This window comes from Apteryx rowi, unplaced genomic scaffold (assembly GCF_003343035.1).
Source record: "Apteryx rowi isolate R43461 unplaced genomic scaffold, aptRow1 scaffold_20, whole genome shotgun sequence".
Classification (NCBI taxonomy): domain Eukaryota; kingdom Metazoa; phylum Chordata; class Aves; order Apterygiformes; family Apterygidae; genus Apteryx; species Apteryx rowi.
The window spans coordinates 1,023,703-1,040,667 of record NW_020448308.1 but is presented as its reverse complement, the minus strand read 5'-3'; the positions used below and the strand labels follow the sequence as shown (position 1 = coordinate 1,040,667).

At 41.7% G+C, this 16,965-nt stretch overlaps 1 protein-coding gene across 1 annotated transcript in view; it reads left to right on the top strand.

Annotated features, from left to right (window-relative positions):
• CUX1 (cut like homeobox 1) overlaps positions 1 to 16,965 on the top strand; it is a gene marked incomplete at its 5' end in the record, with an annotated part of 245,024 nt that overhangs the window by 182,091 nt on the left and 45,968 nt on the right. The window contains 3 exons of the mRNA XM_026063632.1: positions 3,819 to 3,923; positions 6,618 to 6,806; positions 12,198 to 12,256. Coding sequence (XP_025919417.1) covers positions 3,819 to 3,923; positions 6,618 to 6,806; positions 12,198 to 12,256 — 353 coding nt within the window. The remainder of the gene's footprint in view (positions 1 to 3,818; positions 3,924 to 6,617; positions 6,807 to 12,197; positions 12,257 to 16,965) is intronic.

Genomic DNA, 16,965 nt, shown 5'->3' with positions numbered 1-16,965 from the left:
TAAGGCTTTTCCTTTTTTTTTTTTTAATTGGTAAGCACATGGCAACATTATGATCACGACCTACTGGCTTCACTATTAAGAGTGTAATATTTACATATGATATTAAGGAGAATTGAAGTATTTTGGAATATTTATTTTAGCAGGGAGGGAATTCTATGCTGGTTTATCGGCGCTATAGAAAGTAAGAGGAATTGTCTGACCGAGGTACGATAGCGTTGTTGGGCGTTAATGGAGACTTTGAGTGATCTTTACCAACGCTAGCAGTGTGACTATCAATGGTCATCACTGTCTTTCTAGACAGTTCGTAGGAGGTTCAGAAATAAGAAACCAAATGTTTTAGCACTGAACGGTCAAAGGCAACTCTAGTATGAAATACGTATTTCTTAAGTAAAGCAGATAGGGTCATGCAAAGTGAAGGTCGTTTGAACTTTCCAGTGGCTCCAAGTTGTGTGAGTTTGCTAGATTTTAGCTATTTTCCATATTGGCTGTCTGGCTGCATACTCTTTTTTTATTTCAGGAAAAATTGTTCAACCATTTGTAAGAACAAGATTAGGGGGGAAAAAAATCTAGTTTTTCCCACGTGTTAAGAGCTGTTGTCGCCGTTTGGGTGAGAAGCCTGCGGTACCTGTAGTGAAGAGCAGGGCCTTGGTGCTTGATGAGGGAGGATTTGCCTTTTTCTCAGGGTTGTATCTTCTGTTGCTTCAAGTAGCAAAAAAGCCCCAAGTTTGGCCAGCAAAGAAGCATCTGAAAAAATCTTAAGTTCACAGAAGCTCCAGAGAATCTGGTTTGAATTTGTCCGCTTTGATGTCGGCGCCTGTCCGAAGCACGCTGCAGGCTGCCGGGGCGCTGCCCGGGCGAACGGGAGCGAGCTGGGGTTTTCGCTCTCTGTTGCAATCAGCCAGAGCCATTCTGACATGGAGCGCTGGAGCAGGGGACGTTCCTCTGCGTACCCTGGCTGAGGAGGGCAAAACGGGGCAACGGCCACGTGAAAGCCGAGAAACCAGGTCCCGAGTGGGGAGCTGGAGCGTGGAAAGTAGCAGCGAGGGTGGGCAGGGACCAGGTTGAGGAGATTTTGAGAGCATCCAGTGCAGCAAAAGAGGAAGGAGGAAATCATCAGGGTAAGACACACTCTGGTGGTTGGTGGGTATCGTTAGGCTGCTCCAAAAGTCAGCGGCTACGAAGCTCGCGGGAAAGCGCAGTGCCGCTAGGCTGGCAGCCAGAACGGTTGCATGCAGGGACAAGCCCAGGGAGAGGTAAGAGAGGCAGGAGCAGGGTGTTAGAGGGGTTCTCCAAGCAGAGCCTCTCCTCCACGTCCCTCGGGCCTGGTGGTGCTATTCCCTGCCGTTACCTCCCCGGGGTTTTGTGGCAATGCGCTCATTAATGGCGACGAAGCGCTCGGACACCGGCAGGGTGGAAAGCAAAGCAAAGCCCGGGAAGTGATTAATTCTGTCGTCAGAGGAGGACGGGCTTAGGCTGCAGTACGTAAGCTGTGGAGGTCACACGCTGAACAAGGAGGATAAAACACAATATTCATTCTCTGAGAAATACTTGTCCGGTGAGTTGAACGGAGTAGGAGTTTCACTGGAAAAAAGAAAACGGCGTGTTGTTATGCAGTTCAAGACTCTGCCTCGTAAAGCAGTGTGCACGAGGGGATGACTGAACATACAGCCAGGGCTGGGCTTGGCTTTTCAAAACTTTTAAGTGCACAGTTTTGAAACTGTAACATTCTTTTAACAGGTTTTGTGTGTAATTTATAATTTATATTGCAATAGTGCCTGAAAGTGCTTTCTGTACACCAAAGACATTCACTGAAGACATCCATAAGACGCTGAAGACTTATATAATTCTGGCTCTGGAAAGCTTACGTTCTGGGGAAAAAAAGAAAAATTGACCAATATTTTCCAAATAGAATTGTCCGAGGTTTCTGCTGATTTATTTTTAACAACGCGTACCATGAAATCTTGCTGAATATTATTCACAGGATTGCAACAGGTGTTCTAAATTGGCTGGGGAGACTATGCAGAAAGGGCAGCTGACAGCTTACTGTATATGCAGATGTAACATCTATTAGAAATATCCTCTGTGGTTTCCGTGCATGCAAACTGCATAGATTCTCAAAACAATGCCGCTGTGAATGGAAGCCATCAGCAGAATCGCTTAAGGCTGCAAAAGCCATTACTTATACAACACGAGATGCAAGAGCAAGTACCGCAGTGTAGTAACTTGTCCTGCTTTGCAGTAGTTCCTTAGCAGTTATTAGATCAATATATTCACATACGCATTGAATAAAATGAGAGGAAATAATTTATCTCAGTCTGAAATGTTAGCTTAGTTTTTTTATCCTAATATTATCCAGCCACAAAAACAGCAACTTTCTCCTTTTCTGGTCTGCCTTTTTAATGTTGCTGCCATTTGTTCCTGCACACAGTAGGTTGTGTCCTGCGTTCTCGTTATTAGAGCCCTGTTACTCTACTTTTTACAATTACATTTTAATTACTGCTGTAGAACCTCTGCAAAATCACTTAATATAATGTTGTGAGCAAATAGCGCAGATGATGTATTTAGGATTTGATTGCCTTTAGTTTACTGATTGATTAAACATGCAGGCAGAGTCTCTGCTTGACTAGTGCATAAGTCAGAGACCATGCACACAAAAAGGGATATAGGTTTTCATATTCACTGAAAAAGAGAGGAGTTTGGCACACACAAATATGGGAGTTTGGGTGGCTTAAAGATGGAAGTGTGAATTTATTATCCAATAAAGGAAGGAAAATGTCAGTGTAAAGGGTAGGAGGTAGTGAATAGAAGTTTTGGCCTTGGTGGGTGGCAGCTCATGGGTTTGGAAGAGTTGGCGTGTCTTTGAAGTGGAGATAGAAGATGATTTTTAGCTGTTTTCTGCCGAAAGTGGAGCGTGGCCTGCATGGAGCAGCTCAGGTGAAAAGTAGTGATTACTCCAGGAGGTAAACAATGTGTTTACAGAAAAAACTCTAGGCCGTAAGGAGTATATACTGTAAAAATAACCAGGTTTTGTTCCACTTTTCCTAATGAAAACTAATATGCAGTGATGGAAAAGACTTAGCTGCTATTTATTGCCTGAAGTTACCGATCCACCTGTCTCCACCCAAGCTCCTGCATGGAAAATCTTTCCGCAGAATTCTGCCTTCCCCCTTTCTATTATCATTCAATATTTGTCCGGCAATTTTGTCTAGTAGCCAAGTCACGGACTGATCAGCTACTGCATAAATCCTCAGCAGCTGGTAACTGATCTGTGCAAAATTTTCAGTGTAGGGTTAAATATTGCTGAATAAATAGACCTGCTGAAAGAACAGAATCTACCAATTCATGTTTTGGGAAATAATTACTGAAGAAAGACAATCCGCAACATTGTATGTGTGTTAGAGAGAATGGTCAGAATATCTTTTAATTCAGCATTTACCCCTGAGAATTATTCCCATGAGGAACCTTGCAATAAAATCTGCTTGGTCTATGAGAATGGAAAGAAATTGAATAAAAAGACTCCATTTCCACTTGTATTTATTCAGTCTGGGAAATTCAGTGGGCCGCAGCATTAGTATCAGCAGGGGATTCCTTGCTCCTGGCGTTAAATTACTGTCATAATCGCTCAATTATTTCTTCCTTGTACTGTTTAAAATAAAAATCCATCACATTCTATGTTTTTTTTCTAACATTTATTAGGTTGAGTGTTTAGGAAAATCAATTATATTCAGTCAGGCATGAATTGATGAATGTTCTTGTAATAATTGTCAGTTGTTAAACTGAATGTACTTTCTCTTTTCACCCCTTTTCATTTCCTTCAGAGGGCAGAGGTGGCTCAGAGAGAGGCAGAGACCTTAAGGGAGCAGCTCTCGTCAGCCAACAAATCTCTCCAACTCGCTACGCAGATCCAGAAGGCACCTGATGTGGTGAGAGAAAATATTTACTGACTCTTACAGGTTTCTGACAATCCTGCAGTACGGCTCTTTCAATTTATGCTCACAGCTATAAAAAGAGCAGTTTGGAACAATACTTTAAACTGAATTGGAATTGGGCAGCTCAGCGTTGCAATTTTGTTAAACATCCGAAGGCGGTCAGATGCTGCGAAAGACCACTGAAGGGACAGAAATCGCTCTGCGCCTTGGTGACCATGATGGTCCGTAGTCGTCTTCAGCTACCAGAGTCCAGGCAGATAGCAACAACTCTCAGAAATTATTTTGGATCGCTAGGAGCTTCAACAGAGGAGAAATAAAAGCAATACCATATCACAAAGCGTGCCTTGAGCGGCTATTAGCCAGTGCCGGCCTCGAGCGCGGTGTGGAGGCCTGAAGCTTTGGGCCAAGGGGCTTCAGCCGACCTCCCCCAAAGAGCCTTAGCCTGTGCCCATTGCTAGCACATGTTCTTAGCATATGGCTTTGGGGGAAATTGGAGAGGAAATTCTCTGTCATTCTGTTTTTCCCTGAATAATTCTATCCTGCGAAATACAGCAATAAATCTAATAGAAGAGACTCGGAGAACTGGGAAGATACCCTTCCCTCTGAAAGGTTTGCTTGGTTGTTGCCTTCTTCTAAAGGTTTCTAAATGAAGCGGATACCTGCGTTTGGGGAGGTGGGTAGCGCTGCCTCTCGGCCGATGGGGCCTTTCCGGCGCAGAGTGCTGCTGCGGGACTCCAGCTGGTCCTGGGTTAGCAGGTATCACAGATGAGCAGACAGATTATGTTGATTTTTGTTTGCCAAAGGAGAAATAGGAGTATTTAAATGTAAATATGCAATTAAATGAAACGTGGTCTACTTCTAAGCAGCGAATGTAACCAACAAAAGAAATCATGCTCCTTAGGTTGCTTTTTCCTGTGAGCCACATACAGTCTTGACACTGGTATCAGAAAGACACACAGTTGCCTTTAAAATATATTTGCAGAGAATGAGTCACAAACCATAAGTCCTCCAGATCTTTTCCGTCTGCCTTTAATATGACCCAGTGTTTTCTCAGAGAAGTCAAAAGATACAGACACAGGCTGTAAAGAAAAAAAAAAATAATAATAAAAAGCCTGAATATCACTTGTAACTCTGAATTACCTGCCTCTTCCTATTTTGTGTCCTAGTCTTATCATTATTTTAACATTAGGTCTTTCTTGTATTTAATAGTACTTCTGCACTTCATTTATATTTAATATGACAACTACTGCAGGATGAAAATGATCATTATCTATCTTATTTCAGACTCTATGTTCTATTCTCAATAGGCATAAGCAGCAGATGATTATACAACTTGTGATGTTTCATGCAAGCAAATTAGAGGTTTTTTTCAAGTTAAAAGTATAATTCAGGGTAATAGGAGAGCGTTGTTAACTGCTGTTCGTACATGCAGTTTTCTGTGAGGCACAATGGTGTGTAGTCACTGAGAATCAAGCTAAGTGTTTAGAAGATAGGGAAAAGGTGTTTAGTTGTGCCTGTATTCTCCAGAAAAGAGGGTATGTACTGTGTTTCAGTCTGCTGCAATGTCATCTTGAATTGCAAAGAAAGTGCTTGGGTGACAGCCTCAGTGGGTTAAATTTTCAGCTCTTTTGCCATAGCATCTTTGGTATAATGCTTGCTATCGGCGCCTCTCTCTTGGTAAATGGCTTCTTTCCTACTTCACTGGTGTTTTGCGAGGAAGAGCCGTTAACCTCTGTAAGATGCTTTTTAGGGTCTTAGATGGAATGTGTGTTAATTATTTGGGCTTCCTGGTGCTCCCCAGATCCACGCAAGGATTTCATTACGCTCTTCACGAAAGAGAGGTTCAGAATCCTCCGCTGCGTTATAGCTATTGATCTCTTAGTACGAAAAGCAGACAAAGGAGGTGGTACAATTAGTGTGTATTATCTTTTCTGAACAGATCTACCTTCTTCTTCCCATTTCTGTCCCCCCTTATTTCATGCCCTGCTGGAAAGTCAGTATAGTGGGGGTGTTTCAGTCTTGAGGACAGATTTCACAGCCTTTTCTATGGAAATTAGTAGAAGAAAGATCCTGATTTAGGGAAGGAAATTTTGAAAAGTGGAGACCTTGGGGAGAATGCCCTTGTCTTACAGTTGTCACGTGTGCCCCCTTCCCGGTGGAGGAGATGCTTTAGTTGCTAGCAATAACGTAACAGTGAACAATTTTCATGCAAGGAGCAAGTTCATTGTAGCAGTTTGGGGCAATTTTTGATGATTTTGCCTAAAATAAGTGGCATACATATGAAGAGCCAAAGGCACATGTCTCTGCAGTTCATGATTAAGAAATTCTGCTCTATTAATTCAGAATATTTTATCTGATTAATATTTTGTAAGCACAGATTTTCATAGTTGTCAAAGCACTTGGACCATTAATAATGAATAGGGCTAAATAGAGCCCTTTGACTGTCGCTACTGCACCTTCCCAGTACGCTTACAAATTAGGGAAATTTATTCCCTCCCTTATCCCCATTTTACCGAAGAGTGATCCTGGGGAGTAAAGAGGTTGATTTTCCAGGTCCACACAGTGAATCCCGAGAGTCCCGGATTTAGAAATGGTTTCTGTCTCTGATGCTGTGCTTGGTCCATACTTAACCGCCCCTCCTTCAAGCTTGTTGCCTTTATTTATGATATTAAATTTTTTTCACATCAGGAGCAGGCCATCGAGGTGCTAACACGGTCCAGCTTGGAAGTAGAACTGGCTGCGAAGGAGCGGGAAATTGCCCAGCTCGTAGAAGACGTCCAGAGACTCCAGGGCAGCCTCACCAAACTGCGGGAGAACTCCAGCAGCCAAATCTCGCAGCTGGAGCAGCAGCTGACTGCCAAGAACAGCACACTCAAAGTAAGGAGCAGCTCTGGGCTCAGCAGTTTTTCAAGCAGATGACTGACATACCAATATTGGGTTTTACTAATATAAGCTTTCTGTGGTTCTGAGAGGCACCATAAAAGCTATTTACTTCTTCAGAATGCTGTTGAATTCCAGTTTCTGGGACGTTTTAGTCTAATTGATCACAGTTTTGCTGAAATGTAATTTACCTTTTTCTAGCTCTCATTGTTTTGAAATTTGTTTTTGCAGAAAGTGGCCACCATTAGAATTAAAGCCAGCAACAAAAATCAAAACATATTTACCATGGATATGTAGTGAAGTGGCTGAACTGGAAAAGGCACAGAAAATCCTGTTTGGGTTTTAAAACTTAATTCTCATTCCAGTGTTTGGTGTTGCTGACTTGCCAGGGACGCTTACTGTGCTGTAGTCTATCTTTGAAGTTACCCGCTAGCCCCTCCAGTTCTCCTTCCATTGGAAGAGCGAAGTGGATCGTTTAGTACATGGAAGCAAGTAAAATTAAGACACAGAAGGAAGGCTTTTTAGCCGTAATAAGAATTTTTTTTCAGCTGTTTATTTGCTGCAGTCATTCCCACTGGTAATTAGCGGTCCAGTCCCGTGCTCATTTGCATACCAGTGGCACATCCCTAAAACCACAGGAGCAGAAACATCTAACTGCTTCACGAGTGACCCCTTTACCTTTGGCTTTACCTTCCTTGTGCGCTCTTCCCCACATTTCTGATCTCTCGGTAAGCCTGAGAAATGCTTCCTGACCTCTGTTCTGAGTCTGTTTCCTGTAACTCCTGTCTCCTTCGTTGTTCTACCATCTACGAGCTTCACACAGCAAACACAATAAATTTATCTATTCCATTAAAGGCTTCACAGGTTTTTAGGTTTTTATAATCACATAGACTTTTTTTTTATTTTATAGAGAGTTTTTGAAAGCAGGAGAGTGGTAGTACCCCCGTAGCTAACTGTGGCGTGGGTAGCTCTTCTCTATCGGAATGATTTAACGTTCAGCCGAAACCCTTACAAATTGTTCCGATTCTGACATCTTCTAGAGGATGCTCGTTTTGCTCTGTTGTAGTATGCTTTATGTGGACAAATGTCTGCTAGGGATGAAATGCGAAGTGTTGCATTCAGTATGCTTTTTGCACGTTTTAAGACAACCTTGTGGATTTTTCATGAAAATTCAGCAGAGCAAAGAAAATCTATTAGGTTCCCATATTGATGGTATCAGTCTCTGCCCATCTGTCACCATGTGTGCACCACTCTTAATGAGGGAGAAAGGAGCTGGCCTCGTTTGCAGGGACAGATTTTGCTGGCTACACCCACGTTATGGTTTATTTGTTTGGGGTTTTTCTTTTCTTTTCTTTTCTTTTTCCATAGAGCCTGATAGAAATTATCTTGAGTCCTTGCACTTGACAGATTTTCTTGGAATAAAGCATGTTCCTGTTGAGGTCAGTATTAGTTTAGCCATTAACTTCAAAGGGAGTAGGATCATAGAAATGACAGAGCAAGTCTTTGATTTTCATTTCAGTAATCTCCTTCCATTTTCTCATAGGCTTGTCCGGCTAATGCTCTGTATTTAGGTTCCTGTTGATAGGGTCTGATGCAGTGACTCTATTGATAAAAATTTTAGTCATTTCAACCCTGTTTCACCTTATTTGCTGCACTATAAAAAATACTTAAAATATATATTTTTTCCCCAGAGTGCTGGGAAAACCTGTGCCTGAGATATGTTGTACAAAAAACCAAATCTCAGTGATGATGTGTCGACCTCATGCTTGATTATAGAGGAATTGCTTCCAAAATAACTAAGATTGTAATGGTTGCCTCCACAAAAAACGAATCACAGTTTCACAGATTAAAGCAATGTTCTCAGACCATATCTTGGGGGAATTCTTTAATACTCTATGACTTAATGAAACAATACAGAAATACTTTAAAAATTATTGCTTCTTTATTTTCATCTGATCTAATAATCAAAACATGTCCTCTAGTAACAAGACTTTTCTAATTGTAATTATATTAACCCTTTGTTGCTGGAAGTTAGAGCTTTCCTGCTAGTGCTAGTTAGCCAAGATGTACTAAAATCGAATGACCTTGGTTAATTGAATAAGACACTTTTAATTTTTATGGGCTTTTTGGTTTATCACTGAGAACTAAACTAAAATGTTATTCCAACTGAGTTTTTTAATGTATTAAGCCTTTTGATACAGCCCATGCTGTTTTAACTAAGGAAAGGCACTTTAATTATTTATTAATAGGGTAATGATTATTTGTTTTTTTTAAAATAACTTAAGAGGGGGCCCAGTCCATGCATGCTCCAAGATTGTTGTTCCTGGGTTCATTAGTACAGTGAATGCAAGATGATTCCTTAGCATGGGATATTTCCAAATTCAGTGTGTAGAAATACCAGCGGTCCGTTCCTTCCGTCCCCTGCCTCTGTGCGTTTTTGTGTGTTGGAGGACACTCGAATACACTTTGTTTTGTCTGAATTAACCAGTTTGATATTTAGTGCAAGAGATTAGTTCCTCCAGATTGTCTCACAGCTTGAACTTTTGTTTTACTATGTTTTGTGCGTTTTACAGGGTTCTTTGAGACAATTACCATACTAATACATTTTAAAACAGTCATTGACTGGGAAGATGCCAAGGGCCTAAATGGTCTGCTTATGTACAGACTCTGCATTCTCAGATGTTAGTTTGGGTTGTTTATTCAGAATATACGTTAAGGTGCAGATTTTCCATGGCAACAATCTCTATATTAGCTACTTGGGAATGATGGATGTTTGTTTGTTGTTTTTTTTTAATACTGTTCAAAGTGAAATATTGCAGGTTGCCATACTGTTATAACAGCATAAAAGTGATCTTGTATCCTGAGACTCTGAAGCAGCTTCATTCCATCAATATCTTCCTTTTTTTAAACTGTGTTTTTTGTAGCTAAAATTTTCTGAAAACAGGGCATAGCATATACCTATATAGAATTACATTTAATTTATATGACTCAGAAATGAGAATCATTTGTTTTTCTGTATTTTATATCTGTCCCTACAAAAGGCTTTCTTATTAACATATTTTTGCATAAGTAACTAATACATTAAAACAAGGTGTATATACATATTTTTTAATTCGCTCTATTGCACTGGTCCTCAGTATAAAAATAAATAGCCAGTTATCCCTCCTGTGGTAGCTATTCTGCTGTAGACCCAGAGATGCTGTGCTGTCACATGAGTTGCAGTATTGAGGGAAAGACGGCTTGTAGCGCATCTTTGCTTTAGAAGAGCAAAAAGCAGCAGGAAGCTGTTACAGCTGGCCAGAGCGGCCTGGCCAAGGGCAGCGGCAAGATGCCGTGTGGAGTCCTGCACTGCCCTCCCTCACCGCGGCAAGGTTTAAGGCCGTCAGTCCTGATGCTGAATCCCCCCGGGGCTCCCGGGCTCACTGCTTTCATTTGAAGGATACCTCTCCGGGCTTCGTGAGCCCGGGCTGCGGTACCACGCTGTCTCTCTGCAGTCCACGTTATGCTCGCAGTGTTTTGTTCGGCATCAAGCTGTAGCTCGAAAAGCGGCTTGAACTTGTGGCATCTGCTGGCCCTGCAGAAAAATTTCCAGAACCAAAGTGATGCTCTTGGACCAGGCAATTACATATTAGGTTTGCATAACGAGATCTCGTCCTGCATTGGAGCTCATCGAAACAGCTGTGATATTTCTGTAGGATTTTCCTAGTTCCATCGGCATGGGATCTCTCAGCAAGGCTAAAACCCCTGTAGTGCCATGCCTGCCATATAAAAGCAAAGCCAATACTTCCTATAATTCCTGTGTCTTCCTTTTGGTAAGGCAGGAGATGTCAGAAGAATTCACTAATGCTTGCCCTGTGTTTTGCCAGATGAAGAAATTTGTTTTAGCTCCGATAGGTATTATTTTTTTTAACACAATTAGAATAACTGCACAAGTTACTGATTTCTAGGTACGGTAGGACATAAAACTTTTTAAGAGGCTGTTCGTATCATCAATGTCCCATAGAGTACAAACTCCACATTTAAAACCCGTGGTAGGTGGTGGAGGTGGCTCGTTAGGGCTGCTGGCTGAGCAGCTAGCCGAAGCGGCTCTCCCCTAGGTATTGCCAGCAGGGCAAACCGAAGGACGCCTCTTGACAGCAGCGCCTCGGGGTTGTGGGTGGCGGTATCAAAAAGCAGGAACAGGAACTTTAAAAGGGCCATATATCGATAACGTGGGTGACCACTTTTTCACTGCCTTTTAATATAGATACTCAGGGTGAGGCAGGGATTTTAAGCAGGGTTGCTGAGATGACCCCAGTTCATACTCGCCCTTCGCTCCCGTCCACCTGCATTCAAACGCGCAGCCCGGGAGGAGCTGTAGGATCTTCTTGAATTCGTTCCTCCGCCGAAGACAGCCTCTCCTAGACAGAAGGACCCATTTTTCTCTTTCTGTGTCTCGTATTCCTCTCCTTTGCAAGGTAGATGCCCTCTCTTTGAGGGCAGCGTGTCCTTGTGTTACTTCTGTGCTCTGTGACCTTGGGGATGCTGTGCCAATTTTACCACTGAGCGTTTAAGTGAAGCAGACCTAGCCGCAGCTTATCCATGCAACGTAACCGGCAACCATTATGTATCACTATGTTTTAGGCTCCTGACGCATTTATCCTGTAGTGCTGAGCACTGTTGTGGGGAGCAGGGGCTTTGGGGTAAGCTCCGAATGTGTGGCATTGCGTTCTGGATTGCGTTAGGAGGTTTGTTTCGACGTTTGTGGCATCTTCACGCTGCGGAAGAAGCCATTGAGACCGCCCCAGGTCAGGCAGACCTGAGCAAAAAGCCCTGCTGAGCAGGTCTCAATGCTTCGTCTCCGGTGTGTAACCATATGAGTTATTGCAATAAGTCACGCTTGTAAAATGACTTGGTCCAGCTGTTTTGTTTGGGCATGAGGCATTGTGGAAGTCTTACATGCCTAAGGCGTTCCAGGCAACAACAACTTCTTCGATATTTTTTTATTTTTCATGTAGGTACGGTTATCGAGAACTGTCATATTAAGAATACAGTATGTGCCAGAACATCCTTCTTATCTACTCAATTTATTGGTTTCAGAAAAATTTGAACCGCCCCATTTTTAATGCCCTTTTCCACCCAATCTCTTCATCGAATGTGTGATAGCAGCATTGCAAACAGCCAAATTGTGACCTGAATTCTCTAATGCTTGGCACTCTGTAGAAAGAGTGAGGTATAATTGTGTTTATGTTGAATTGGTTATAGTTTGTTTTCTAATATATGTAAATTAGGTATGAGTCATTAACCCTCACTTGTGCACTGCTGTATATATGGAATAATTTAAAGATGATTTTGAAAGCCTGCAGAAAAAAAATCTCAATAATTAAATCCATGTTCTTTCTTTTAAAGCAACTGGAAGAAAAACTGAAAGGACAGGCTGATTATGAAGAGGTTAAGAAAGAATTAAAGTAAGTGTTAAATGCTTACATAATTTTTTCACAAACTTTAGTTTAATAATGCTTGTTAAATAAAGCCACAAATCTGTGCTCTTGGAACAATAAAGAATTCAGTCAAAACCACAAAGACAGGGAAATAAGGAGTCTTGGCTGAAATTGCATCCAGAACCAGTGCAACTGCTGTATCTGAGAGCACTCCTTTTTTGTCGCAGCAGGATATTGCAATAGTGAATAATGGCAGTGTCCATGAAGAAAAGGCTGTAAAATTATGGTCCACCCAGGGGAAAAAGCTTGAAAATCTCTGGTATTTTAGATTGACAACTCTTTACATGAAACTGTTGGTTAGGGTTTTCTAATGTGGACCCACGAATTGAATGCAGGGCCTTTGGCCATAATACCCTTTCTCTGCTTCTGCCAGCCGTTGTCCAGCACTTGTCATTTTAATGCTTGTTCCACAGTATATTTTTGCTAATATATTGTGGTTTTAAACTAATGCCGCAAACAGTCTCTTTCTGGTTCAAGGTTTTCTTAAGAGACTTAAGAGCCTCATTTTAAACTATAAAAAGATAAGCTGTCAGGTTCGGAAGAGGTGGTTTTTGACTAGAAATATGTTTGGCATCAAGGTTTAAATAACTTCATCTTTTCTTTCCTCATTCTGGCATTTTTGTGTGTCTTTTAAGAAGACTGAAACAATGTTACCTTCCTTAATGAGGCATTTCAGATGAGCCTGGAGTCATGTGCTTTTGTTTACAAGTCACTGGAGAATATGCAAAGGCAGGTTGGTTTTGCAAGGCCAGTGACTGTCCAGCTCCCAGTGCCCTTAGATTAAAGCCCCGCTGGCTGCAGTCCTGGTTCATTGCCAGCTGCACTGCACGCTGGTGTAGGTATATACTTGCAATAAAATAAAATGAGTTATCCATTTTTTGAATTGGTCACTGTACCTGAATATTAACCGGTCTTAAAAAAAAGCTAATCCATTTTAGTGGCACAGCTAAATATGTCTGTTTTCTCTCCTGACTTAAGTAAATGCAGCTTTGGATTTCAGCCAGTTTGTGCCCTCGTATTTAAGTAGCGTATGTGAATTAGGCCACAGCCTTCAAATTCACTTTGTGAGTGTGTATGTGAACGTACTGAAACAGCAAATGAGTTTTAAATCCTGCCTGGTTTATTGCCTTTACTTTAGGTATGAAACTCATTTGGATCTCTGAGTTCCTGGCAGTACTGCTTTTTTTTTTTTAAATAAGACTAACATATGTGAGGGAAGGGATGGATGGAAAGCAGGCAGGAGGTCCATGAGAAGTTATGCTACGGTAGTGTTAATATGGCCCTGCATTTTGGGAAAGCAGAATTCTGCCCGTCTTCTTGGACCTCTCTTTATTGCAGGAACTGACAAATTTTTCCTGGATCTATGAAAATTCAGATGTTTCTTGTTCCTGCTTTTATATTTCCTGATTCGTGGGTAGCATTTCTCATCTGGGAATATGGCTTTCCAAGAAGGGTGGCTTTGGAGGCCCAGCCAGCACACTCGTATGGGGCTCTGGAGTCTCTCCACCGTGCTGCTGGCTGGTGGGGGGTCAAGGCCTCCTGGGGCAGCTGTGCAGAGTTTTACAAGGCTCCATTTGTGACTCAGGATACTCTTGGATGGAGTCTGAAAAATCTCCGGAATGGCTCCACGCTGTCAAAGGAGAAGGAAGGGAGGGAGTACAAGTGAATTCCTCTCACCTTCCTATTTACCAGACAGTGCATGGTCCGTCTTACAAGCAACTGGTTACTTGAAGCTACAGTATAGGTGTAATTTAGCATATTCTTATACAAAATCAAACAGGAGGAATTGCATACTCACCTTCATATATTGCCATTCATATGAAATCTTAGTCATGAACATCTGTGTGGTTTAGTTTGTCTGCTCCTAGACTCTGAATGAAAAGGAGTAATTTTCAAAACCCATTTAATTCCAGAGCAACTACAGCACAGCCAGCAGCGATGCATGTTTCCTAAAGCCACAGTAAATGCAACACCTAGCTGACTGTTGCTGACTAACAATCGTAGCTTTCTCACAGTAGTTTGTAGCAAGTTTAAGACATGCATTGCTAAATGAAGTCCTTCCAAAGGGACTTATGATTCTAGTACAATCCAAAAGTGGCAGAATCACCAGTAAAGAAACTTAAGACCTCCATTTTCCTTAACCTTCCCAAAGACGTTAGAGATATTATAGAATTAAGGATTGTAAACAGTAGCCAACTTTTATCCTTGGAGGAACTTAATTGGGTCCATATTGAGCACTGAGCCAGAAGAATTCCTTGCTCTCTGGATTGGTTTTTGTTCCAAATGGGTTTTAAACCTGGCTTTGAGATCTGAGAGCTCCAGTTGTCTTTTCGATCCTCTCTTGAGGAACATGGCAGTGCAGACCCTCCTGCCTTTGCAGCTGGTGTTGTGGGAAGAGAATCTTGAACTGTTCAATGCACATTTTGCTTTAGAACAAGGTCTTCCAAGTCATCTCAGATGTGCAGGTTTGAGTCACAGGATCATTCTTCTAAAAAGCAGGTAACTGATCTTGATAAGCAGCAGATTTAGCCGAGATCTCATGGGCAAAGATTCTCCTGGAATCCAAAGGGGAAATATCTTCCTCCCTCATTTAGAGAGTCATTCTGGACTTCATGTTGTTTAAGTTTCACATGATTTGAAAAACAAACCTGTTGTACTGAATGGTCTTCCAAGGGCAATTCAAGATGCCATTAACCTGTTTTTTAATATATTTGGGGTTTTAAGACTATAGGAAATTACCTGTGAAATTGCTAGAAGGCTATTTCAGGTAGCAAAGAATGTCTCCACTTTAAATAGGTAAAGGTCACAAAGTTTGCAGCAGAGGTTTGAATTTGGGTTCAGCCTGCTCCAAGCTCACTGAAAACAGCAACTGCTGCAAGTTTCAAGATCTCATTTGGTCCCAGGTGACAGTGAGCCGTGGGAACTGAACAGATTTGGTAGAAGAGCCCGTGCAAGTAGTAGGGCACAATAGGAACAGATCTTTAAAGCCAAACTGTTGGTGCTGAAAACCCAATATTCACACCCAATATGTTCAAGATTAGTTTGTAGTTCAGACTAGTTTTAGTGTGGTTCTGTAGGCTGCATGTGAGTGGTCAGAGCTCAGCACGCGCACTCCTCTGAGAGTCCGCAACTTCTGTCGGTTTAGTTTTCGTCCAGAGGGGAACCCAGTTCGTATGCTCCAAGACTGCTCTGCATGGCAAACCCAAGTGTGGTAAGTGGGGGCTACTGGGAGATTTGCTATGGAAGTGTACTACTGATCCCAACTACAATGATAAAATAAAAACGCCTGCGATTTGCCATGGAAAGTTTGCCACATGCTAAATTGCTGTTACAGGCTGTTCTTTCTTTAATTGAGATGGGTCTCCTCATTTGACCATCATGAGGAGGTACCTCACTTTTTGCTAACCTTTCAGAAGTCCATGTTCTGCAGAGTCCACGGGAGGGTGAAAATTAAGTTGTTATGTGCCTGGGGTTTTTTCCTATATGGGTCTCTGTGTATTTGTCTTCCCCTACACTTTCGAGTCCTGGTGGACAAAACTCTGCCTCTCAGTAGGTGTCCCAAGCAACACTTACTCCCAGGAATGGTTAGCAACCTGGGTAAACATGCCTGTGATGTCAATGTAATGTCACTGTCTTTAACAACTAAACCCATTAGTAAGTAATCGCTCTGCTCGACAGTTTTGCCATTAATGGCAGAAAAGAGGCACTTCTGCATGTAGGTGAACTGTTGTGCCTGCATAAAGCGGAGGAGTCTCAGCAGTGGTACTTTATGTGCTTGCATATTATGTGGAGGCTACCTCTGCAGGGATTTCTGCTGGCGAGAAGAGTCGTCCAATGGTTATATTATGAAACTGATGCCCTGAATTTTGTGGGGTTTATTAATTATTATATTTCTAAGAATGCCTGTCAGAATTAACACTGTATGCAATGGGTAATGCACAGATGCAAAACAGATGAGGTTCTGCCTCAGGATGACTTGTTTTTTTTCTCTCTTGGATTTGCTGTGACTTTGTGATCTTGAATGAGTCACTGAGACGAGTGATTTCCAGAGTATCAGCTGATGGTACATCTAATTCTGGATTGATGCACAGACAGATTTATAGAGGTGCTGGACGCCAGGCGGTCTGAGGCAGCTAATGAGTGCTGGGTTCCTGATTGACTCCTAGTAGCATCCCAAACTATTTTATACATGTTAATACTGGCCTTCTGCTTTTTATGACTCAGTTTCCACGTTTGTTACGTAATTAAACTTATTCTCCCCTGCCTCACAAAGTGCCTGGTGCTTTACATATGAAAAATGCTCTAAAACACTGTGTCTGTTTATGTATTTTTCTTCAACAAAAATGAATGTCTTCATTATACAGTGAGAAGCTGAAATCATTTATTGCTTCAGTCTTAGGAATTTAACATCCTGCCTGCAGCAGGCCTATTTTAAAAAAAATAGTAAGATAAAGCAAAGTAATAAGGTTGGATTCCTGTAAGATTCTCATTTACCAGAGAATACAAGACTAACTTGAAGACTTTGAAGGGCGATGTCCTTTGACCACTCACTATTTAAATAAAATATTGACAATGAGACTATCAGATTCTTCTCTAAATGTATTTATAAATATTTGGATCTGTCATATTTCTCAAGAAATACTGTGCCATTGTGTCTTCCCTTTGCTGTAGAGCTA